At 51.9% G+C, this 24,747-nt stretch overlaps 2 protein-coding genes across 4 annotated transcripts in view; both read right to left on the bottom strand.

The window, feature by feature from the left end:
* LOC147678708 (phospholipid scramblase family member 5-like) overlaps positions 1 to 19,828 on the bottom strand; it is a 250,081-nt gene extending 230,253 nt beyond the window's left edge. The window contains exon 1 of the mRNA XM_086946158.1: positions 19,715 to 19,828. The gene's annotated coding sequence lies outside the window, so the exon portion shown is untranslated. The remainder of the gene's footprint in view (positions 1 to 19,714) is intronic.
* The window catches only part of LOC147678709 (phospholipid scramblase family member 5-like), a 106,974-nt gene extending 86,808 nt beyond the window's left edge, over positions 1 to 20,166 (bottom strand). The window contains exons 1-2 of one of the 3 annotated variants that reach the window (XM_086946161.1): positions 19,800 to 20,166; positions 3,181 to 3,245 (exon numbers count right to left, since the gene is read on the bottom strand). In XM_086946161.1, coding sequence (XP_086802287.1) covers positions 3,181 to 3,193 — 13 coding nt within the window. In that variant the 5' untranslated portion in view covers positions 3,194 to 3,245; positions 19,800 to 20,166. Of the gene's footprint in view, positions 1 to 3,180; positions 3,246 to 19,682 lie in introns of all 3 variants that reach the window. The other 2 variants (XM_086946160.1, XM_086946162.1) reach the window with 2 other exon arrangements.
* Positions 20,167 to 24,747: the final 4,581 nt, after the last annotated feature.

A 24,747-nucleotide genomic window follows, 5' to 3' on the forward strand; every position in this document is an offset into this window, starting at 1 on the left:
GAACCCCAAACGACCATTGAGGGAGCACAACTGAGACACAACCTCAAAAAGAGTAAACAGGGCATTCAGGAGCGAGAGGAGGAGAAAGGAATTTAACCCAAGAATCATTCAAAGAGCAGAGTTTTGGGAGGAAGCGTTGAATGTGGTCACACAGGGGGTCAGAGGGAGTGAGCTCCAAGTTCTTCTGGCGCTTCCGGAGAATGACTGGTTCATGATTCACTCTCGTTTGAAGGTGGGGTGCTCCAGAAGAAGGGATTGAGAGCTTCCTGAACCTCATTTGTTTTACATGAACTTTTCTATTGTTCAGTTAGGTGCGTGGGTGGAGAGAATTGCAGTGCCTTGAGTGTGGAGCAGGAAGTTTCAAACTAGGCTGTGGCCTTAAAAGACAGCGACTGGAGGGCGAGAAGGATGGGAGGGATGTGGTCAGATTATTCGTACCTTGAAACAAAGCGGCCGCAGCATGTAGCACTGCTCTGAGCAGACCTACCTGCACTTTGGGGGTGCCCTACAAAGTGCCCCATGGGGTGCAGAGGCACCGGCTATGGGTGCTACAGGGATGGTAGGGGTGTAACACAGGCCCTGCTGCTCCTGCGTGCAGGGGTGCATGCAACCGACCTTAAGGGCCCTGAATATTCCTATGATATGGGCATCTGAGGGGCCCCTCAGCACCTTCTGCAGGGTGGCATCATCTCGATGAGTGGAGGCTGAAGCAGTGCCAAGCTGGACTTGACCCTTTCCCCTGTCGCTCTTCTTCTCCTCCCCCCCTTTTATCAAAGCATCAGGTATCTTCATTGCAGAAGCATCCGCTCTTGTCACCCGGCTCCACCCTCTGGAGAGAGGCGTGCAGCCTGGGTGTGTGTGGTAACTGGAGAAAACCACAGTGTGCAGGAAATCAGCCCCTGCCAGCTCTAACTGTAAGATATACCGATACCAGGAGAAGAGAAAATGTGTTTGCATGAGCCTTTCACACACCTCTGTGCAACTCTATTTATAAATCTAGTGTTACCCCAGGGACAGGGAAGAGGCAAGCAAGGCTGAGATAGACTCTGGTGCAAGCAAGGCTGGGATAGACTCTGGTGCAAGCAAGGCTGGGATAGACTCTCGTGCAAGCAAGGCTGGGATAGACTCTGGTGCAAGCAAGGCTGGGATAGAGCCTGGTGCAAGCAAGGCTGGGATAGAGTCTTGTGCCTGGGATAGAGTCTGGTGCAAGCAAGGCTGGGATAGAGTCTGGTGCAAGCAAGGTTGGGATAGAGTCTGGTGCAAGCAAGGCTGGGATAGAGCCTGGTGCAAGCAAGGCTGGGATAGAGTCTGGTGCAAGCAAGGCTGGGATAGAGCCTGGTGAAAGCAAGGCTGGGATAGACTCTGGTGCAAGCAAGGCTGGGATAGAGCCTGGTGCAAGCAAGGCTGGGATAGACTCTGGTGCAAGCAAGGCTGGGATAGAGTCTGGTGCAAGCAAGGCTGGGATAGACTCTGGTGCAAGCAAGGCTGGGATAGACTCTCGTGCAAGCAAGGCTGGGATAGAGTCTGGTGAAAGCAAGGCTGGGATAGAGTCTGGTGCAAGCAACTCTGGGATAGAGCCTGGTGCAAGCAAGGCTGGGATAGACTCTGGTGCAAGCAAGGCTGGGATAGAGCCTGGTGCAAACAAGGCTGGGATAGACTCTGGTGCAAGCAAGGCTGGGATAGAGTCTGGTGCAAGCAAGGCTGGGATAGAGTCTGGTGCAAGCAAGGCTGGGATAGACTCTGGTGAAAGCAAGGCTGGGATAGAGCCTGGTGCAAGCAAGGCTGGGATAGACTCTGGTGCAAGCAAGGCTGGGATAGAGCCTGGTGCAAGCAGGGGACATGTGCATGGTTTCAAAATACAGACAGGACCGGAGTTCAAAGGGTCTCAAAGATCTTTGTGCCGGCGCCACTGCACCTGCTGCACCATTGGACAGCTAAGCGCCCGCCCAGGCAGGGCTTGTAGCGATGCAATGACACACTTCAGCCGCTTCTGGCTCCACCCCGCTTCCCAGGCACCGGGATGGACTGAAGACAGTTAAACCGCTCGCTGCCCGCATCTGCAGTGTGTTGGCTCCCTCTGGTGTGCAAGCAGCGGAACTGTAGGCATTTCGAAACAATAGTGGGATTGGCATGAGAATAACTGTATGGACAAAGCAATGAAGAGCCAAATCAAAGCAAAAATAACATGTTTCACGGCCAAACGCACAGACACACCCTCAATGTTTTCTTTATTTTAATGATGCACGTAATTCCTATGGTGCATGATTGTTTTTAGCGTAAGGTTTTAAAGGCATATTTCTAAAATAAAATCATATTTGAGGGACAGATTGAAAAAACTCTGGGGCAGATTTACAAGCCCCTTGTGCTGCTTTTACGCCACTGTTGTGTCACTTTTGTGATGCAGCAGCGGAGGAAAAGATGCGCCATGGTGCATGGTATTTACAATGAGACGCATCTCCCAGACGCGTCAAGTTCTAAAGCCCTGCGCCAGAAGAGGCGTACCATCGCAGGGGGAGGCGTTCCGGCGCAGGAACGCCTCCCAAAAGTGGCTGAGTGAAATCTACAAGATTTCACTCAGTCACTTTTGGGCTCATGCTGCGTCAAAACCCTGCAGCGTAAGGATTGACGCAGCATTGTGCACATAGGGCCCCCTTGAGCAATGCTGGAGCTGCGTCGCACTTGCGACGCAACTCTAGCAATGCACCACTTTTACGGCACAGATGCGTGCCACATCTGTGCCATTTTTGCCTTATGGTGTGCCGCATTGTAAATGCGGCGCATCAAGGGTGGCGGAGGCATGGTGCACAATAACTGCCGCATCCATGCCAATATGCAGGGATGCACCAGTAATTGTAAATCTTCCCCACTGTTTTAAAACTTTTACGCTAAGCTAAAATTGTTTTTAGACCGTTGGAAAGGAGTCGAAGTGCAGAACCTGTGGAAAACACTTATACTGGTGAAGCACTGGAACATGTAAGTGACATAAGCATTATTGGATATGATTGGCAGACACAAACCATCTACCCTAGGATCTAAGGCAACCTAAAAACCAGGATTGTAGTCTACGGTTTAATGATCCAAAAGGCCCCATAAACTCCTGAGTTATTCATTTAATCATTCAAAACCAGGAAAAAGTGCATCTCTGAGGCTTGACTGGGGACAGACTTGCTTTGTACATACCTTGGAACGCCATCGTCCAAATGTCACTTAATAACACAGGCACGAGGTGCAAATCGCAGGGTCACCTAATCAAGGAAACAAAACGGTATTTTAGCAAAATGTGTGTTAGGGAAAAAGGTTGCCACAGCTAAAAACTGCAAAATCAATTTTTAATATGTCCTAACCCCATTGTGCAATTCGGAAAGGTTTTCCCAAATCGTAAAATGGGTCTGTCTGACGCATACGGAATCACAATTTGGAAGGGGGATTGTAAGGGGCGTTCCTTCCAATCTGTATGGTATGGATGAATATGCTAGTCTCAACAGATTGATTGGTTATAGACTCCCTGGTTAGGGCAATAACTGACTTCCAAAAGGAAGAGTTATCTTTGAAATACTCCTTCCCTTTTCTCACTCTTTGTCTGTCACCCCCCCCCCCCCCCCACACACACACACACCCACAGACACCTCTCTCTCTCAGTTTCTCAGTCACATGCATCTCTCATACTTTCACTCTGTATTCCTTAGGTTTTCATCGGGTCACTTTGTTATCTTTGCTTTTAATCTCCTTTCCAAACTATCTTTCAGGGGCCCTTGGCCTTGTGTTTCCTTCTTGTGGAAACCTAAAAGCAGCCCTGGCGGGTCAATGTGCCTGCTGCAGAGATCTGTGTGACTTGTAGGGCATTAGTCCAAATACATTCAACCCAACCTTTCATCCTTCTTAGATCAATAACGTGAGTACCAGAGACTTTGGATTATAACAGTGCTCGGTATATAAAGATGTCACAGGCCGAAAGACTGTACCCGCAACACATTTAGCCAGATTTAATGGTATTACATTTAGAATACACAATAATACGTACAATTAATAGTACAATACACTAAACGTTTATTAAAAGTCTACAGATAACTAAAGTCTTCATTACTGATTACTAACTACCCCACATGTATCTTAAAAATCCTTTGTTGAGCTATGAAACCGCAGGACAGCAGCCCCACACACCCCCTTTACTTCCAGTTACCAGCATTTATTGGGTAAGTAAGCAGATTACCTGAAACTAGTTCAAGTGATCACTCTGTTTCCTGGCCTTCTCTTTGCATTGGCTGTCAGGTAGGCTTAACCCATGGGCCCTCGCTAACATCTTCCCAGGGGCCACAAAGTTCGGTCAGTGGTGTGACTGAGGGCCTCATTGATGCCGGGAGGGTGCCGGTCGGGGTCCTGGGAGGTGTAAGGTGGTCATAGGGGCAGCGATGCATTCACATTGCAGTGCACCTGGGATCAATCCCGGCTTCCCCACTTGACCAAACTGTGTGATCCTAGGCGATTGTTTTATTTAACTTTGCCTCTTTTTTCTTCATTATGACATATAAGAGGACCCTGAACAACATGACTTCAGGATGTGCGCTGTACACAACCTTCTGTTGTGTTTGATTTAATAAATTATAATGTTGTCGATGTATAATAGCAACCCCGGCCAGCCAGAGTGTGCACACAACTACTGACTGACTTGCCTCTTGGAGCACTATTGTCATTGTTGTCAGGGTGGGGGGCAGGCAGGAATGTTTCTAAATTCATGTTTGAAAACTGTCACTTAAAAAAAACAATCGCAAAACACTTTTATAATCTGATGTATTTAGGTGAAACAGCTTCAATATATCAGCGAAATAGATTTTTTTTTAATTCTGAAGATACTTTATCATATTATTGATTACAGGTTTGCTGCAAGATGTCTATAAAAATGAAGATGTTCTTAAAGTTCAGTGGTGCAGGATGCCGTCTGTGCTTCTTTTTTATCTTTACTTCGGTTGGACTGTAAATAAATGATTGCAGTTTATGTAATATCTTTATGAATATTAGTGCTTTGTAAAGAAAACAGCACCCTAGTGCTGCTGTTCATCCGGGGACCACATGTAAAGGTCAGGCGGGCCCGCATGTGGCCCCTGGGATGTACTTTGAGTATCACTGGATTAACCAGTGTGGGAAGAGGTGGAGCTGTAGGAAGGGGGTGAAAGGGTGGTATTGCCCCAGCCACACCCATGTGCATGGACCATTCCAAGGCCCTAGTAAACTCCACTACCCACCGCCCACCAGTCTGTACAGGGGAAGGAGTTCCATGGAGTGAAGCACAGGTACTCATAGTACGGCCCTAGGGTTACTAGCTGGCATGGGTGCAAATTCAGGATGGTTAGTGTCAAAATTCAGGACAAAGGGTCAAAATTCAGGACAAAAATTCAGGACAGAAGGTCAAAATTCAGGACAAAAATTTGGGACAAAACATACGTTTTACAGACATATCAGAGGAGGTGGCACAATAATATATAAGTAAGTAAATAGACAATCAAAATAAATTCAAGTCAAAATAAGTTTATATAAGGTTGAGCCAATCGTGCACTTCACAGTTTTTCAGTACATCAGGCCCTTTCTGCAGTCAAGATTAGTGCTAGTAACAATAAACATTAATAAATAGTATTTTTTTTATTTGTATGTTGAAATCTGTATTTTAAATGTACAGTGAAAACGCTGTTAGTTATTTTATTTTTATTTTCTCCAGTTGGCATCAAGACAAAAGCAGAATGCTTTGCACTAGTCCCATGCAGGAGAAGGCACCCCACATGATGTCACTACAATTGGGCCCATTGTCATTTTAAAGTGCCAATCAGCTGCAGTCTCAGAATGACAATGGGCCGCTCCACAGTCTGCGCAAGGTCCGGGCGGGGCGGCTGCAGGCAGCCTCTACAGTTTAAAAGATAAGAGCGAGAGGCCCGAGTGAAATCTTTTAAACTCATGGGGCCTCTCGCATGGAAAACAGCATTCCTCATGAAATTTTCTATTTCGATTTTAGTATGTCTGTAAGGCGTCCGTAATTTGAGATCCCCAAATTACGGATGCCTTACAGACATCATACTAAAATGACGGACGGTCCGTGAAATTTACGGACGGTTGGTCACCCTATACGGCCCGCGGGCCGGTGGCGGTCCGGCAAGCCTTCCGTGGTGACTCGCGGACCATGAGACATCTTACCCGTGTTTTCAAAGAGTGTCTGCAAACACTCTGCTGCTCTGTGGGGCCGGGCGATTCAATCCAGCAAGGCCAGAGAGGAGCTGCAGGGGCGCTAAGAGGAGGAGAATGCACATGTAAATGGTCTTTTTAAAGACCTGTGAAGTGCTGTGAAGTGCTCGGGTGGGGGCTGTGTGTCTGTGCGCACTGGGGAAGCTCTCTGGGGAAGCTGTCTCAGCCCGTGACACACAGGCAGGATGAGATGACAGAGGGTGACAGAGGGAGGTAGAGGGACAGAGACAGAGGGAGGGAGGGAACGGGACTGAAGACAGACACAGAGGGAGAGGGAGGGAAAGGGAGACCGAGAAACGGAGACAGAGAAAGGGAGGAGGGCGACCGATGGAGACAGAGGGAGGAAGATGGAGTGAGGGAGATGGAGTGAGGGAAGCAGTGCTTTAAATGGAAAAAATAAGTGCAGGTACTCACCTGAGACGTGAATAAGGGGGCGGGGTTGGGGGGGCGGGGCTACATGGGCGGTGCTACAGGCAGTGCTAAGGGACAGGTCCAGAGGCACACATTTAATTTGTTTGAGGTGTAATTGCTCTGCCGATATGCACACTGCAGACAACACGCATACAAGAAGAACATACACCGGGACATAGAAGCACTTGCACGCAGACAGGTTATTTAGTTCATGTGTGAGGGACGCTCGCTTGCTGCCTCTCACACACTCACGACCAGGACATGGTGCACTCCGACGCTGTCGAATGACCCATGTGCATACAAACAGCACAGTACATGCATGAAAGTAAGATAACAGATATGTTCATTACTGAAGCAAACTGTGTTTGTGTTAAAATGTATCCTTTTAAATTAGTATCACAACCTGGATTCTGTGTCTACAAGAAGCCACTAAAACAGAAGTCACAATTTGCACGGCACTATTTCGGTGTGTGTTCAAAATGACTAATATGATCAAAAAATTATTTTAATTGTTGGGTCCTTTTGTCATGATTAAAAACGTGAGTTTGAGCAAGTTTTGTATATTTGATATAATGCTCTATCTAGGCTCTGATTAATATAAGTCAAGGGTCAATATGTTTCATGCCTCCTACTGTCCACAAGGATGAAGGCATTTCATCAGGGCCCATTCGTATGCATCTACTCAAGCAGGGATGGATTTGTGAGATATGTGCAAAGCATGCCCTGTATACCTTACATAAATATGTAGTGTGTCTCCTGGGGACAGACCCAAAAATAGTACACCAGAGTGGCAGAGTAAGGGGCAGGTCGGAAGCCCGAATCGTGCACCAACTACTAACCATTGCCATGCACAATCGCGTTTTGCTCTCACTGGTCCGAATTGGGCCAAACACTGGACTAACTTTGGGTCATCATAGTTAACTTTAGAGACAAGTCTTAAAAGGGGCAAATGGTCCCTAGTTAAAATGTCAGGGGTAGAAAAGGTCCAATGACACCAGAGGTGACAGACCCCCATTGACACAATCAGGGCTTGGTACTTCTGACTGCCCTGGGACACTCCTAAACTGGATATCCTAAATATATAATAGGATTATGGTTCCCATTTTGCTGGTTTTATTGATTTTTACAGACAAATACAGACAGAAAACAATCTTTAAAAGCAGAAAAATACTGAAAATTGAGCTTCTAATGAGTGACTTTCCATGCTGCCTGCTGTGAATTCCAAGACAACAGATGAGCAGATCGACAGCGTGGGGAGTTGTTTAAAAACACAGGTTAAGATATCTTTAAATACAGGCATATGGTAAAATATATTTGTAGTTAATTGCTTACTTTTTTCCTGTGGGTGTGGTGATTTGCTGTATTCTGCTGGTGAATTTGCTCAAATGTGACAGGAATCAAAGTATTAGCGCATGTTTATCAGTTAAATAAATGTGGAAATGTACCAATTCTGTCTCCATTTACTCACAAACCACAAAACAGATCTGTATACATACTAATACAAAAGCCTAAAAATAAATATGGATAAATACAGACGGAAATAAATACCATAAAGCCGGGAGCCCTAATTATAAATGGGTTTGACATTGTGAACTCTATGACAAGTACAATAGAAAGGGGGTTTGCATTGCAGACTCCTTGTCAAACACCACAGGAAGGGGCTTTACATTGTGAATTCTCATCCTGGGTGGGTAGTACAAAGGTCCCTTTTGAGGTCTGACCAAAGTCAATTTTAGGTGTCTCTAGTGGGAGACTTTATGTTCATCTTAATGTATAATTTGAGTCTGCCTAAAATGTTTGATGCGTTTCTCCAGAAGAGATCACATGGTCATGTTATGTTAATGTTAAAGCCAATTTGCTGGCTTTACTGATTTTTTTAAGTTGGTGGTAAAAACTGTATTTCTCTCATTTTGCCTTGTGAAGAACTTGACAAGGCCTGTAGGCAACTCTTTTTTATGGTGAATAGCATCATGTTTCCGGATAGGCCGTAATAGATTGCTGGTTTTTACAAATAGAGCCTGCTAGTATGTTATGATACCTCACAGAACTGGTAGCATAATACATTGACAGGTTAAATGAAACAAAGTTCCGGGCACACGTTAGAGTACAAATACGCAGTTATTTTTTCTTCTTTAAGGGCCATATGTATCAACACATTTCCCCATAGACACAGAATGGGCAAAACCCTTTGATACATCTGGCCCTAAATCTCTTGAAGTAAAGTATGCCGTGGTCAACACTGGTAGATTCTTAATGCAGAATGTAAAAAATGTTTGAATAAACAATCGGCAATAGGCAACCGGAAAGCGAGACAGATCCCACACACACTCTCCTGCGACTACTGACAGAGGACTATTCGAGCTGAACTCCTACTTTGCCGCCGTCCCGGGAGAGGCAGGAGGAGTCAGATCTGGCATGGGCGGCAGGCAACCGGCAACACTGTCAAAGCCCCAGCAAATCATGTGGCGACATGAAAGGAGGACTATGCTGACTGCCCGCACACCATTTCTGTAGCAACAGGATTCACGGCGGCCATACTAGAAAGTTACATATTTTTTAATTACAACAACGGTTCGTTGAGCGGAAAGCACAACTCTTGTACATATTTAGGTGAAACTTGCCTATTCAACCGAACCAATTGCAATGACTGGTACCTCGCAGCACGGCACCCGGGTCCAGCTCCTCTGGCACTACCTCCTCTGAGGACAACAACTCCCCCGCCAGCCTCACGGGCTTCCGCTCCTCTCCACCGCCGCAAGGGGAAAAGACAAGGTGGTCAGCAACCAGGCGCACATGGGTAGTCGGGCCCCAAGAGTAATCTATGTATGTGGTCTTGTAAAGCGCACTGCTGCCCTGAGGAGTCGTGGCGCTTTAGACCGCTGGGGAACCCGTCCTGGCTATCCCTGTGAGATGGTCCCTACTGGGTATCTCCAAGGTGAAACCAGGCATCCCCGGCGAATGTGGGGGGCCATTGTAGAGATGAGGCAAGCTAATGCCCAGAGTTGCCGAGTGTGATCCCTGGTTAGAGTAGACACCGAGGTGAGAATTATCGAGTCCGCTGACCCTGGTCCACGACCCTGCCGCGTCGGGAATTGAACCCTGGTCCCAGGCCGTTCTCTTTTTCTGGGTCTGCTGCCTCTAACCAGTGAGCCACACCACTCCACAAGCACACAACGGTATAGACTAGCTCTCCATTACTCAGTAGTCACTTAACCATTATACCCAACGTTTCACTACTGAGCATCTGTAGTTTAAAGTGATGTGTGTGGGAGAGATATCAAACATACAAAATCAATTGAATTAAATCTCCACCTCAAGCGAGAATAGCGATGAAGTGATTGTACAATTGTTGCTACCGCACGATGAAGGGATCAAGGGGCTGTAATACGGTGTTTGGTTGTACACCCCAGCGTGCAGCCAAGTCTAGTCTACGGCAAAACTCGGGCAGGTGAATGCACATATCACTCCCACATCTCTCACCTTTCCATGTGTCGCGTTTGGGTACACGTGTGCGCACACACCAGACAATACACACTTTAAAGAACCTTTTTTAACACTGCTTGCATCTGCGATGGTGGGCTGAGTAAGTATGTAGTCTTGGGCATCACTTGCATAGTTAAGACGTAGATGTAAACAAAATATCCCAGGGAAACGTAGGAGAGGGAAGAATCAAAATGCACCTTTTGTATCGCTACCTTCGTCCATGTTGGCAGCCAAGCTGGCAGCTCAGAAGCGATGGTGTGCGGGGATCCTCCTCGCCGCTCAGCCTCACATCCTACCTCCTCTGAGTGCTCCTGGGCAGAGCTTGCATGCTTTGAGGCAATGCCCCTGCTCTGGGCTTGGCTGCCTGCGGCAGCCTCCCGCCCCCGGCCTCCCACGCACATGTGACATACCCAATTACACGCTTCCTTGCTGCTAATTTCGCGTCGGTCCTGGAAGGGGCTGTTTCTGTTGCTGCAAAGAGTGTGTGGATGTTTCCATATGGCTAAACTGCCATCTTTGGAGCTTGAGAATCAGTTTGAAGCCTCGGTGTCCGACAAAAAACAAGGTTATTATCTGCAGCCCGCCTAGGTTGTTTGCATTCTTGTGAGAGTGCAGTGGTCTGGGCGTTGTGCTGATAAACTACAATAAAATATGGGCACCGAAGTTGAACACGCTTCATTAGAGTAACACAAACAGGAAAGAAAACAAGCATGAACAAGGAGGGGGCGGCGGGCATATGAGAAAGGCATCGGACAGCGGGAGGGGGAAGGGATGGGAATAAATTGCCTCACGTAAAATTGAATTGAGTTTGCCTCAAAGTAAAAAAAAAAAGCAAGGCACATTTAAAAAAAAAAAAGAGATCCTGTAAAAACAACAGACCCCCCAAAAAATGCACTGATACCAGTAAAGGGGCCAATAACATCGGCGTGCCCAATAGGGAAAAAGGAGGGACATAAAGCACGCTTACCCAATAGCAAGTAATACATTTTGAAAGACACGCTCAATAACAAATAGTAAAACGGAGGCAGGGACTCCCTCACTAAAGCATGTACTGCATGTCTCAACGAGACAGCACATGCGCTGCCTAGGCGAGACCTAATGCAACCACGTCCCTTCAACACAATCCCCAGATGGCTAGAGGTGCCGAGTAGCAGCAGCAAGCGCACAAGAGCTCTAAGAGGTTTTGATGATGTGTGCGATCACCGCGTCAGTGTGGTTATGTGTCGACCCGGTTAACATGGACATTTGGGGCCTCGTACATGGCTCGTAGAGATTATTTCCCTCAGTGACCGGTGCAAGCTGAAGAGGAGTTGTTCCCACAGTGAGGCTTGATAATAGGGTTTCCTGGGTCCCAATAACCAGATGGAGGCAATAAGCACATATGATAAAGGTGGGGATGCTTCATCCCTCGCAAACACGTTGCACTATAGACCAGGGAGGAGTAAAGGCTCAAGCCCACGCCAGCATCAGGCACACTGTCCAAGGCAGGAGGTGCTGCAAGACAGGGAAACACCGGGTGCACTTGTTCCACGTGCTTGCGTAAGTGGGATACTGTTACGACACCTGCTGCGCTTCAGGTGTCACGGTGGGAACTACAACACGTTCACGGTCTCTAAACCAGCTCTTGTGCAGTGCCAGAAATAACCTTTGTTGCAAACACTCCCCACTGAGCCCTAAACGTCCACTGGGAGCAGCTGCTGCCTAAATGTACAGAGCATCCTGAGGTTTCCATACCAGGATTGTGCCCTGAGGCTTTCTTCGCAGAAACCTCTGCAGCCGTGCCTTAACACACTCAGCTATCTTGAAATATGGTCACTGTGTGATCAGTAAAGTAAGCCAGAAGTGCTTTACTAGTCCCTAGCCTCCTGGGAAGTGGGTGGGGCAGTGTTAGTAAACAAGCTTCAGCCAGGTGTGCTCCACTCCAAGGTGGGGTGGATGGGATGCTGGAGGGTCCTGGTGACCTGAGACACATCCATTGAGTGGACTGTGGTATCTGGTCTGTGGAGTCTGGTGTTCTTCCGGCCGGGCTGGGGACAGCACCTTCCAAAACCCTTCTGAACCAGGCATGAATGGGTCAGCTAGCCTGTGCACTGAATGCATTAATGATGATTGCTGCAGGGTGTTTATCAACTGCCTGGTTCTATATTAAGTTGGCGGGTGTGTACATGACGTATACGTGTTGTTTATGTGAGGGGTCCAATGATTTGCCAATACTTCGTCGCAATGCCGGGCCCCGGGGAGAGCAGAGTCGCAGACTAGTCTTTCCCCGGGGTCTTTCGCGCAGGGGATAGTCCAGGCAGGGGAAGGGGAGGAGCTAGGGGGTGGGTACTTAAGCGCGGGGGAGGAAGGGATCTTCCTCTTTTCCGCGCCTGGCACCATCGGGAGGGAGCTCGAAAAAGAGTTGCAGTTAGTGCGTAGTTGAGGCCTAGTGCTACTTTTAGGAATTGTTTTCGGAGCTGTTCGTCGACAGCTGGGTTGTGCTTCTTTCTCTTGCTGTGGTTACTGTTTTGGCTGGGATGTCTGGGGTGCCGGCGGAACAGGTCCGGGAGGCCTTGTTGCTGCTCGCTAGGGCCGGCCGCGATGACTTGATTAGGCCCGGGGTCATGGATCAGGCCTGGGTGGGGGCCACCAGAGGCACGAGGGCTGCCTCGGCGGGGGTGCAGGCGGCGGTTTTCGCCTGCCTGGAGGACGATCAGGTTCAGGAGGGTGGCTCGGGGGCCGGGAGGGGGGGGGTGTTCCGAAGGATACTGCGCGGGGCGGGAAGCGCCGGTCGTCTTCCACTCGCCCCTTCCCCCAATTGGAGTTTTTGCCTGGGGCCTCGGGGGCGGCCATGCGGGCCGTGCCCGAGGAGCTTCCGCTCCAGGGTCCTCTGTTGGCGCCGGACGGTGCTGAGCAGGGGGTGGAGCTAGGCGACGCACGGGCTGGGCCCGCGCAGGGCCTGGTCGGGTCGGAGGGTGACGGCGGGGCCTCCGGGGCCTTGGTTCGTGTGGATGGGGCTTCCTTTAGTGGGGATGGGCCTGGGCTGGACATGCGGGTGTCTGGGGGCGGCCCGATTGACTTGTCCCGGGGCTCTAGGGCGGGCACCCCGGTTGTTCGGCCGTTGGTGCCTGGGTTTGCGGTGGGCAGGAGTGCATCCCCCTCGCTGGTTCCCATTGGCGGTCCAGGTTGGGTCCACGGTTTCCACCAGGTGGGTTTCTTCCCCCGGGGGGGCGAATTTTTTGGCCACGGCCAGCCGCTCCCCCCCCCGATCTGGGGTTCTGTCTCCTGGGAGGAGAGGGCCAGGGGAGAACGTATTTTGGAGCAGATACAGGAGGTCAGGTGGGCTGAGGAGACCAGGGCCCGGGTTGGTTCGGTGTGGGGCCCCGACATTGAAGGACCCCCCACCCCCACCTCGGAGGAGGAGAGGGAAGCTGAGAGGCAGGAGGAGGAGATTCGGCAGGCGAGGTTGAAGAGGTCAGGCCTGGCCGCCCACCCTACAGGGGGCGCGGCCGGGGTAGGGACGGCCAGCACGGCTTTGAGGCCCGATGGTGCCGGGGCCCTGCCAGGTTCGAGCGACCTGGGGGGCGGGAGGGGATCCAAGTCGGCGGGTGTCGGCAGAGCTAAGGGGGGCCTAGCGGGGCGCAACACGGCTCCGAGACGCAGGTCAGAAGCAGTAGGGCAGTCCGCGGCGGCTGTCCCTCCCCCGCGGGATCGGGCAACGGTTTCTGGTGGCGCCACCGCACAGCGTGGCCGCGAGTGTGGAGCCAAGGGTGTGAAACGTGCAGTGAAGTGTGTCTCGTCTGAAGGTGTGGATCAGGAACCGGTGCTTGAACTGGATTACGGTGCTGAGAGCGAGGAGTTGGAAGAAGGGGAGGTGCGGGATGACCTGGAAGGCGTAGGCCGCGCAGCGGGGGGTGACGACCTTGGTGTCTTGCAGGTCGACCCCGGATCTCGGAAGAGGACTGGACCAGTGAAGGCCCGTGGGAAGGAGTCCAGAGAACGGCCCCGGGAGCGGACGGAGGCACCAACAGGTGAGAGTGCCTGGTGGGCGGTTTGGGATGACGCACCCCGGGGTGGGGAGGGGAGGAAGCGCCCCTGCCGTTCGGTGGGAGTTGGGGATGGGTCTGTGCGGGAGGGGGGGGCGCCTTCGGGCGGTCCACCTGAGGATGGTAAAAAGGTGGATGGTAAGTCGGTAACTTTGGGGGTGCAGACTGACAAGGGTGACGGGAAGGATGAGAAGGGGGTGAAGGTCCCGAAGAAGATGCCGTACATGGGGCTGGCAATGCCGTTGGGGTCCCATTTGTCCGAAAAAATGAGGGAAAGGATCTGGAAGCATGAGTTCGTGGATGTTTTTAAGTTGTTGCACAGGGAGGTTCAGGCGAAGGAGGGTTCCAAGGAGGAGGAGTGGGAGTTGACGAGGCGGCCTAGAGTGCCTATCACTATGGAGAATTGGACCTCGGCTTTTCTGATCTATGCTAGTGTGTATTGTGTGAAGTACCTTGACCGGGCGATTGCCTTGTTCAAATACATGGACATTGTACGCAAGGCACAGATGCAGTTTGGGGGTTTTGCTTGGCTGAGCTATGATGAGGAGTTTCGGGCCCGGGTCAGCGCCGATCCTGAGAAGTGCTGGGGGGAGGTGGACCAGGAACTCTGGATGCAGTGGATGGCGTCGTCGCACTCGTCGGCCTCTACTCATACGGCCAGCGGTCTACCGGTGTTGTATCGGTCTTTTCCGACGCGTCCCGCCCAGGGCGGGGCGGGGGGCGGAACTGTGCCCAGCACCATTGTGTCCGGACAGTCGCCCAAGCCGGGGGGAGGGGGGGCCACCACAGGAGTGTGTTGGAACTACAGTCGGGGTTTCTGCTCCAGGTACCCGTGCAAGTTTAAACATGAGTGTTCTAAGTGCGGTGGGAAGCACCCCATCACTCAGTGCCTCTCGCTCGCAACCCCTTCTGAACAGTGGCGGAATGCCAGGGGGCGAGGACAGCCTGGCCCGAAGGGCGCCTACTCCGGTTAGTGTGGAGGCGATGGCCCCGTGGCTCGCGTGCTACCCTGACCGCGAGGCCGCGGCGCGGCTCTTTTGGGGATTCACCGAAGGCTTTCGGGTGGGTTATCAGGGCCCCAGGGAGCGGCGGTGGGCCGAGAATTTGAGGTCGGCGCGGGAACTGCCGGAGGTGGTGGCTGCGAAGTTGCGGAAAGAGGTGTCGGAGGGGAGAGTTGCGGGGCCTTTCCTAGACTGGCCGCTGCCTGACCTGATTGTCTCGCCCCTGGGGGTTGTGCCGAAGAAGGAGGTGGGGGAGTTCAGGATGATTCATCACTTGTCTTGGCCGGAGGGTAGGTCGGTGAATGACTTCATTGCCGAGGAGGACTCGAGGGTGCTGTATGCGTCGGTGGACGATGCGGTCCGGATGGTGCGTTCTTGTGGGCCCGGGGCGGAGCTGGCGAAGTGCGACATCAAGTCGGCTTTCCGGCTCTTGCCGATTCACCCGGCGGATTTCGGGCTCTTGGGCATGCAGTTCGAGGGTGCCATCTATGTCGACAAGGTCCTTCCCATGGGTTGTGCTATCTCCTGTGCCTTGTTCGAATTGTTCAGCTCCTTTTTGCAGTGGGTCATGGTGAGGGTGAGCGGGTGTCGCGAGGTCACTCACTACCTGGACGATTTCCTCTTCCTGGGAAGGGCGGGGTCGGGGGATTGTGGCAGGGCCCTGTCGCGTTTCCAATCCTTGGCGGTGCAGTTTGGGGTGCCTCTTGCGCCTGAGAAGACGGCTGGTCCCAGCTGTTGCCTCACTTTTCTGGGGATTGAGTTGGACTCTGTTGCGTGGTTGGCGCGTCTGCCTGCGGCTAAGGTGCGGGAGATTTTGGAGTGTCTGGAATGGGCAGTGGGGGAGAGGCGGATCCCGTTGCGGGCGGTTCAGAGGCTGCTGGGTTTCCTTAACTTTGCGTGCAGGGTTGTCCGGGCGGGGCGCACGTTCTGTCGGCGGCTCGGCATGGCCATGTCGGGGGCAGTGCTTCCGCATCACCGGGTGAGAATCACGCTGGGGGTGCGGTCGGATCTACGGACTTGGATCACCTTTCTGCGGGAGTTCCATGGTGTACCTTTGGAGTTTGATGAGGAGAGGGCGGTGTGGCAATGCCAGATCTTTTCTGACGCGGCCGGGTCAGCGGGGTTTGGTGTGTTTTGGGATGGGCGGTGGTGCGCGGAGAGCTGGCCGGCCTCCTGGTTGAAGCAGGGCAGGAGTATTGCTTTTCTCGAGTTCTTCCCTTTGTTGGTGGCGCTGGTGGTGTGGGGGGATGACTTTCGGGACAGGACAGTGCTTTTTCACGTGGACAACATGACGGTTGTGGACCTTGTGAATAACCAGAGGGCGAGGGACCTGCGAGTGTTGAAGCTGTTGCGAAGGTTCATGCTGGCGTGTCTGCAATTGAATGTGGTGTTTCGGGCCAAGCATGTCCCTGGGGCGAATAATGACTTTGCGGATGCTTTGTCTCGTTCGCAGTGGCAGCGGTTCCGACATCTGGCGCCGGGAGCGGACGCCTGCAAGACCGAGCTGCCGGCCGGCATCTGGGCCTTGGGGGAGTGAGGATGATTGGTCTGGTGGAGGGTTCGTTGGCACCGTCCACGAGGAGGACATATCGTTTGGCATGGTCTGAATTTAGTTCTTTCATGGGTTGGACGGTGGATGGTGTGGTGAGTGGGGAATCGGAGGTACTGGGTGGTGTGCGGGGCTATGTGCTCTCTTGCATGGACCGGGGCCTGACTGCTGCCACGATTTCTGGAAAGTTGGCTGGCATTTCCTTTTACTGTGTTTTGTTTCTGGGTTTCGACCCCACCAAGGATGTGGTACTGGCTCGCATGTTGCGGGGGTGGGGTCGGGAGAGGAGTGTTGGGGGGGGGCGCCCGCGGGAGGCGGTGACGTTTGACCTGTTGGTGCGTCTGGTGGGGGTGTTGCCTGAGTGCTGCTATGACGGAGCTGAGGTGGGCTTGTTTCGTTTGTGCATGGTGTGGATGTTTTTTGGGGCGTTCCGGGTGTCTGAGTTGCTGGGCACGAGGCGGGGGCCTGGGCGCTTGTGCGAGGATGTGCGGGTGGATGCGGGTCGTTTGGGGATCTGGCTGGGCCGCTCGAAGACTGATCAGTTGGGCCGTGGTACGTGGGTGTGGTTGAATGAAGCTGGTGGGGCGGTTTGCCCGGTGCGTGAGTGGCGCTCCTTCTGCGGGGCGGGAGGCCCGCGGGGGGGCGAAATTTTCCAGCATGCTTCGGGTGCGAGGTTGACGGCGGGCCAGCTGTTGGCAGTGTTGAGGAAGGCTTTGGGTCGACTGGGCATGAATGGTGCGGGGTTTGGTACTCATTCCTTCCGTATTGGTGCTGCCACTGCAGCGGCCCGTCTGGGTTGGTCCTGGGACCGGATTCGGAGCATTGGTCGTTGGAAGTCTCGCTGTTGCGAGCGGTATGTGAGGAGGTAGAGGGGGTCCCAGGCAGGTTGTGGTTTTGTGCTTTCTGTTTTGCCCGTTTCTAACTTCTTTTTTCTTCGTAGGTTGCGTGGGTGGCCCGGGTGGTAAGACGGTGACGTGGATCGTCGGGCACTCCTTTGTGCACTGGGCATCCAAGTACGCTGACCAACAGGTTTACGGTCGTAACCTGGGACTGAGAGGACAATTGCACGAGGTGAAGTGGTGGGGAAAGAGCGGAATGCGATGGGGGGCACTACTGCCCTGGCTCGCGAAGATGGTGCCCCAGAGGGGCTGCCCGGATTTGTTGATCATCCATCTGGGCGAGAACGACCTGGTGCAATTGTCCGGACTGGCTCTGTTGCAATTGATGCAGAGGGACTTGGATGTGCTTAAATCAAGGATGTCGGGGGCCTGCATTGCCTGGACGGAGCTGGTCCCCCGTAAAGTTTGGAGAGGGGCCGTGAAACATGGGGCCATTGAGAAGGCCCGGAGGAAGTTGAATCGGGCAATGAGACTTTACTGTGTTGACAGGGGGACGAAAGTCATCTCACATCCTGGAATTCGCCTGGAGGAGCCTTTAGCCTTTAGGGAGGACGGTGTGCATCTGTCTCGCCTGGGGAATGCTTGGTATATGATGGAACTGAGGGATGTGGTGAGCAAGCTGTGGAATGAATCGATCTGGTGTCGGAGGGAGTGACTTGGCCCTGACGGACGGACGGCCCCTTGGTGGGGGGGGTGGGGCAGTGTACCGCCCTACAGGGGGTCCACTGGGTGGCAGGTTCCGAAGGGATAGGGGGTCAAGAGCGGGCATACCCATCCCTTGGGGGGGGAGACTTGGTCAGGACGGATCGAAGTTGATTTGAAGTTGGCAATGGCTGGGGGCTGGAAGGGTGATTGACGGCAAGTGGAGGGTGTTTGGAGCCGCTAGGGCTCAGTACTGACATGAATGATTGAAAACAAATGGGGGGGATGTATGAGTGGGGTGTTTCTGTTATTCTTTACTGTTCTATTGTTATGCGCAGTTCTGGTCTAATAAATGGCCTTTTACGCCTATAACTGCGTGGTCTGTTTATTGCGCGATGACTGTGCTGCTGTGATACGTGCACACAGGTGTGCTTTCTGGGTTTGCAAGGATTCAACACGCATCTACAGGGGTGTGATGTGCACAAGAGCTGGCTCAGTGGTGTTGTCAAATGGTTACTACGTGTGCTTGGATGTGATTAAATGTCGCACTGCTTGACTGTCGCTCGTAAAGGGGTCACAGCCAGCACTGGGGTTCCTTTTTGCGGCGAGGCAAGTATCGGCCGTCCCTTTGAAAGTTAAAGTGTTTATACAAAGACTGTTAAAAGCCACATTCCTTCAGAGTGCCATTTAAAATTCTACATCCACAGATTGCAAGCTATTGTAAACAAATGTCCCCTGCTTTACTCCTGATAACTGAGTGAAAAATGAAGCTTGACCTAAACTTGCTATTTTTACTTCCCTTGGTTATTTTGAATGTCCTCTCCTTCCCTTCTGTGCGTCTCTTGTACATATAGACTGCTCCGAATCTCTCACTGTCTGCACCTCTCTTTCTCTGAAAACTGACAATATCTATTCATTCCAGGAGCCATTCGCTTCTCACAAAACACCTCTAATGATCACACCTAATGTGTGATTATCACTGACTCCTCCCATTGTTTACATTTTCAGCAATGCACCTGACACAGGTACGTACATAGACCCCCCTCCCTCCCCCGCCCCCCACCGTGACATGACGCTCACTCATCCAGTTCGTATCTCGCTTCAGAGCACACTCTTTCTCTCTCTCACACACACACACACACACACACACACCCACTTCCGCCAGTAGGACTTCCACATGCAAACACAGTTATTGCGTAAATTCTCTAGCTGGGACGTCGCCCGGGCAGGTCTTACATTTCCATTGCAATGTAATATTTGTACTTTTCCTGACAGGCACGTGACACACACTTTACCTTAGTTACAGACATCCCTCTCCACGCCTTCCCCTATTTCCCGCCCCTTCTCTCCGCCAGCCTGGGCAGCAACTATGGGTAGCCGGGGGCGGCACCTGTAACCCGAGGCGTGCCTTTTTTTCACCCCTGACAGGTACTGCTGCTGTTACCTCTGGCCTCCGGGGTCCTCAAGGAAGCTTACCGCCTTTCCTGGCCTTTTATCTCCTCTCCTTCGGCTCTCCTCTCTCGTTCCCCGGTGCTGCCTGTAACTCTGTAAAAAGTGTTACCTCTTCCTCTGGTTTCTTCTTGTTTGGACCTCGGTTCAGGAACCTCCCCTGTCTCTCTGTGATCTTATGTCTCTTGCAGGTGGCAGTCCACTCCCAGGGGGTCCCTGTGCCCTCTGTCCCGTATGCTGCTGTGTCTCTGTGTGATCTTGCGCCTCCAGGTGCTGCCAGTCCACGGGGACACTGTGCTCTCTGCTCCTCAGTCCCACTCCCAGATGCTTCTGTGTCTCTCTGTCTGATCTTGTGCCTCTGCTGGTTGCTGTTTTAGGGCTCCCCTCTGTCCTCAGCCCGCCCAGTGCTGCTCAACGCTGTCTTCTCAAAGCACAACAACAGCCCTGCCAGGCTGTAACTGGAGAACATCCGAAGCAGTGGGCAGGGCAGGATGTGACCTCACCGCTGGAACTGGGGCCAGTTCTTACTCCATTCGGGAAAACCCTCAAATGCCCCCGCGGTTCGTCGCCCCTCCCCCCGGACCAGGATATTTGCAGTGTGCAGAGAGCCAGCATAGGCGCTGGAAATAGGGTGCTGTGGGCGCTGCAGCCCCCCCAAAATTAACCACGCTGGAGGTCAGAAGGCGAAAAAGCAATCAACAAGCTTTTGAAGTTTGTTTTGATCTTGTCACATGTGTTGTGCTTTCACAGACCCAGGTCAGATGTCAAGCTGTGTCTTCTGACAAACTGCTGCTTGTTCTTTTATCACGGACATTAGTGTTGACTTTTACGTCTCTGCCACCTGAAGGGTTTTATTAAGTGAACTGTGGAATCTAGCAGAGTTCAGATGTGAAAGGAAAGCGCCGTAGGATATCAATTTGTCTAACACGAAAACATCTGTAAATGAACTGTACGTATATTTCAGAATATGTCCGCAGTTACAAAGCACAAATAAAGCAAATTTTTAGGTCTCGCCTGAGCCTGCGCATGCGCGGCTGTGGCGAGACTTTTAGTAAGTGCGCTTTTGAAAATGCTGCCATGGTCTTGAGCGTGCGGTTACGCGCGCGGGCTCACGCGATCAGGCGCCATCTGGCTTTCCACCCTTACACTCGCAGCAGCTTTTATCGCTCGCAATTACTTTCACTTTTGCGGCCGCGTGGCCAATGCTTGTTTAAAATTCCTTTTAGAGAGCAGGCGCACACCACTCCCGGGCTTGGTGACCGCTTTTGCAATTCGATAGCTCACTGCCAGTTTGTAGTCCTCCTAGTTCTGCAAACAATTGTTTGCTTTCCACTTCCTCTCCCGCTGTTTCCTCTTTCCTTCCATTTCCTTTTTCAGCCATTCTATAGTTGTCTCTTTTTTTACACTCTTTCTGATTCCCCTTTTTCTCCCCTACTCCTGTTCTAACCTCCCTTCCACCACGCCTTTCTCATCCTTTATCTACTTCCTGCTCTTTCCCTCTGTTTTCTCTCCAGCTGTTTGTTCTCGCTCCTCAGCACTCACTCTCCTCCTCTACCAACCATTCCCTCCTTGGTACACTTGGTGATGCCAAATCAAATATCTACTGAAACCGGATTTTCACACATTATGGTTTGTGCACTGAATAGTTGTATCCAAGGCACATGTTCTAAACAAGCATTGGCATAGCCAATAGGTCTCACCTTTGGGAACGTATATGTGTTTAGCCAGAGATATTGACTTTGCCTATGTTTTTTTTTTTTTGTAAAATTTTTATTTTGCATAGAACAAAAAGAAACAGAGAAAAGGGCACTGAGGTGCCGCACATTTCCCCACGCAGGGGGCACAATCCGAAATCTAGAGGTTGGCGATCTCACAGAGCAGAGACACGTCTAGTCCGATAGCACTGAGTATGATCAAAGGCTTGCAAATCGAGAGCTCCAAGAAGCCTACCAACGGCGTCGTACAATGCAAAGGATTAAGTACCAGAGCTACCAGGCCCGCGGGCCTATATATCCAAGTCGGATATGCCATCAATCCAACAGGATGCACCTCAGGAACCCAAAAACCAGAAAAGTTTAACTCCCCTTTCCCCTCTCCCCCTCCCCCCCCCCCCCCCATGGTGGTGACTCACACATACCCACACTAATTCATAGAACCATACTAGACTTGAAAGAGATGTAGTGATCGCAGGGATGCCGGACATACAGCTGATGGTAACCCCTTAGAGAGGAAGGCAACCAAGGGTCCCCATATGAACTTGAAGTTCTTGAAATTACCGAGGAAGATGTCCACCATTCTTTCCAAGCTTAGAAGCTTCCAGTCGTGCGTGCCACAGAGAGATTGCTGGTGCCTCCTTCCGTTTCCAGGCAGCAGCCAACGTGAGTTTGGCCGCCCCCAGGCAAAGCCACAAAATCTTTTTGTCAGCCCGAGTCTGATGTTCAAGGCCGGGGTCACGAAGGCCCAACAGGACAAAGGCTATAGAGTCCTCTACGGGATACTGAAGAATGTCCCTAATATGTGAGAGAATTTCCTCCCAATATGGCCGGATCACTGGGCAGTCCCACCAGATATGGCGAAAGTCCCTGAGGAGCCGACAACCCCGCCAGCATTTATCGGAAGTAGCTGGGTATATGCGGTGGAGCCTGGTTGGGGATAGGTACCATTGCATGAGAGTCTTGAGATGAGCTTCCCTCAGATGTAGCGAGTGATTAAACTTGGTCAGATCCCGCCAAAGCGCCGACCACTCATTATCGGTGATATCTCTCCCCACCATCTCCTCCCACTGTTCCATATAGCGTGGCCTAGGCGTCATTGCCGATTTAAGCAAAAGCTGATATAGGAAGGAGGTAACGCCCTTCATGGCAGACGTCCGCAGCAAAAAAGCTTCGAATGGCGTTGGAGGTCTCGTGGCTGCCTCCAGTATCCCCGGCGAAGTGGCCCAATGCAACAACTGTACATGACAATGTCGGTCCGATGGGGGGACCCGATAGTCCCTCATACAGTTAGCAAAGGTAAGGGGGTTCGTTCCATGAAACAGGTGGGTCAAGGCCCTGCAGCCTCCTTCCCTCCACGCATCAAAGGCCCCCTCTCTAAGCGCCGGCGGGAAAGCCGGGTTGAAGTGCAAGGGTGTGAACGGCGAGGGGAACGTTGTCCAACGTTCATCCGTGGCCAAGGTGTCCCAGACCTTCAGCGTGGTACCCGTGGGGGTACTGATATAAGCATTCAAGGGACGGTCCTTCTTCGGCTTCCAGGCAAGATCCCATATCGACCTGCCAGCCACGCTCCAGTCCATGTGCAGCCAGTGTTTTTCTGACATTTGGTGCGATCACTCCACCAGAACCCTCAGTTGGGCTGCCCTGTAGTAAAGCTGCAGGTCTGGAAGCCCCACCCCGCCCTCTGATCTGGGCCAGCGCAGGACCGCAAAGAAAAGACGCGCCCGGCCCCCTTGCCAAACAAATCGCAGTATCTGAGTCTTGAGCCGCCGAAAGTAATCGCTGTCTAGCGGGATGGGCAGAGCCTGAAATAAGTACAAATATTTAGGAAGAAGAACCATCTTAATTGCATGAATTCTGCCCAGCCATGACTAAAATTTGAGCTTCCATCTGTCCAATTCAGCTCGGGTCTTCGCTAGAAGGGGCGGGAAGTTAGCCGAGAATAATTTGCCCACTGTTGGGGTCAAGTGGACCCCCAGATAGACAATTGAACCAGTGGCCCAGGCTAAAGGCGTCAATGGCCGCACGCGGTCCACCTCCACCTGCGAAAGAGTCAGATTCAAAATATACGACTTGCTATAGTTGACCCTGAAGCCAGCCACCTCTTCATATTCTAGCAAGATCTCCCTAATGCAGGGTAGCGAGTGCTCCGGATCCACCACAGAAAATAATACGTCATCCGCGAATAGTGTGATCTTGTGTTGCTCTCCTGTGAACGGTAAGCCCCGAACCCCCTCGTGTTCTCGCACCGCCATCGCCAAGGGTTCGATGCTTAGCGCGAACAGAAGGGGGGAGAGGGGGCAACCCTGCCTGGTGCCCCTAGAGTGCGGAAAGAACGCCGGCATATAGCCATTCACCGCCACTCGAGATCTGGGGCTGCAAAAATTTGCCCTCACCATGGTGATAAATTTTTCCGAAAACCCAAAAGCCGTCAGCGTGTTGAACAGGAAGCCCCAATCCACCCGATCGAAAGCCTTTTCTGCGTCCAAACCCACAAGAACTGCCGGGATGCGGAACCTGTCCGCCTTTTCAATTAAGTGAACCACCCTGCAGGTATTGTCGTGGGTCTGGCGCCCTTTGATGAATCCGGATTGATCAGGGTGTATGATCGCAGGCATCAGATCTTGTATCCTATGCGCCAGGATCACCGAGTATAGTTTAGCGTCAATGTTGAGTAACGCTATGGGGCGGAACGAGGCACAGTGAGCGAGGTCCTTCCCAGGCTTCGGTAAAACCGTGATCACCGCCTCCGCCAAGGAACCCGTAGAGGACCCGGACACAGCCATGTCGTTAAAAAGGGACACTAGGAAATCACATAACTCGGAGGCATACGATTTGTAAAAGACAGCGGTATAGCCATCCGGTCCCGGTGCCTTGTGTAGTTTTAAATTTTTGATGGCTTCAAGGACTTCCTCCCTAGTGATCGGTGCCTCCAACAACTCATTCCACTCTTTAGATATCTGGGGTAGGGGCAAGCGCCGCAAGTACTCCCTTTGGGCTTCCGCTCCAAGGCTGTCCCCGGTGTAGAGGTCCGCATAGTAGCGGCCAAAAATGTCCATCTTCGTTTCATCTCGATGCTGCAATACACCTGCTGCATCTCGAAATCCTCCTATATATTCGCGTTCCCTCCTATCACGCAGTTGACGCGCCAGATGCCTACCCACCTTGTTCCCACAGGAGTAAGACTGTCGCCCCAACCTCAATAGCGTGAGTTCGGCCCTGTTATTGTAGTGAGCCCTCAACTTCCCCCTTACCGCCGTCAATAGTCGGAGGGTCACTCTCGAGGGGTTAAGCTTGTGGGCCTGCTCGAGGTTTGCCACCTCAGCCTCCAAGGCCTCCCGGTCCTTC

This window comes from Lissotriton vulgaris, chromosome 12 (genome assembly GCF_964263255.1).
Source record: "Lissotriton vulgaris chromosome 12, aLisVul1.2, whole genome shotgun sequence".
NCBI lineage: Eukaryota > Metazoa > Chordata > Amphibia > Caudata > Salamandridae > Lissotriton > Lissotriton vulgaris.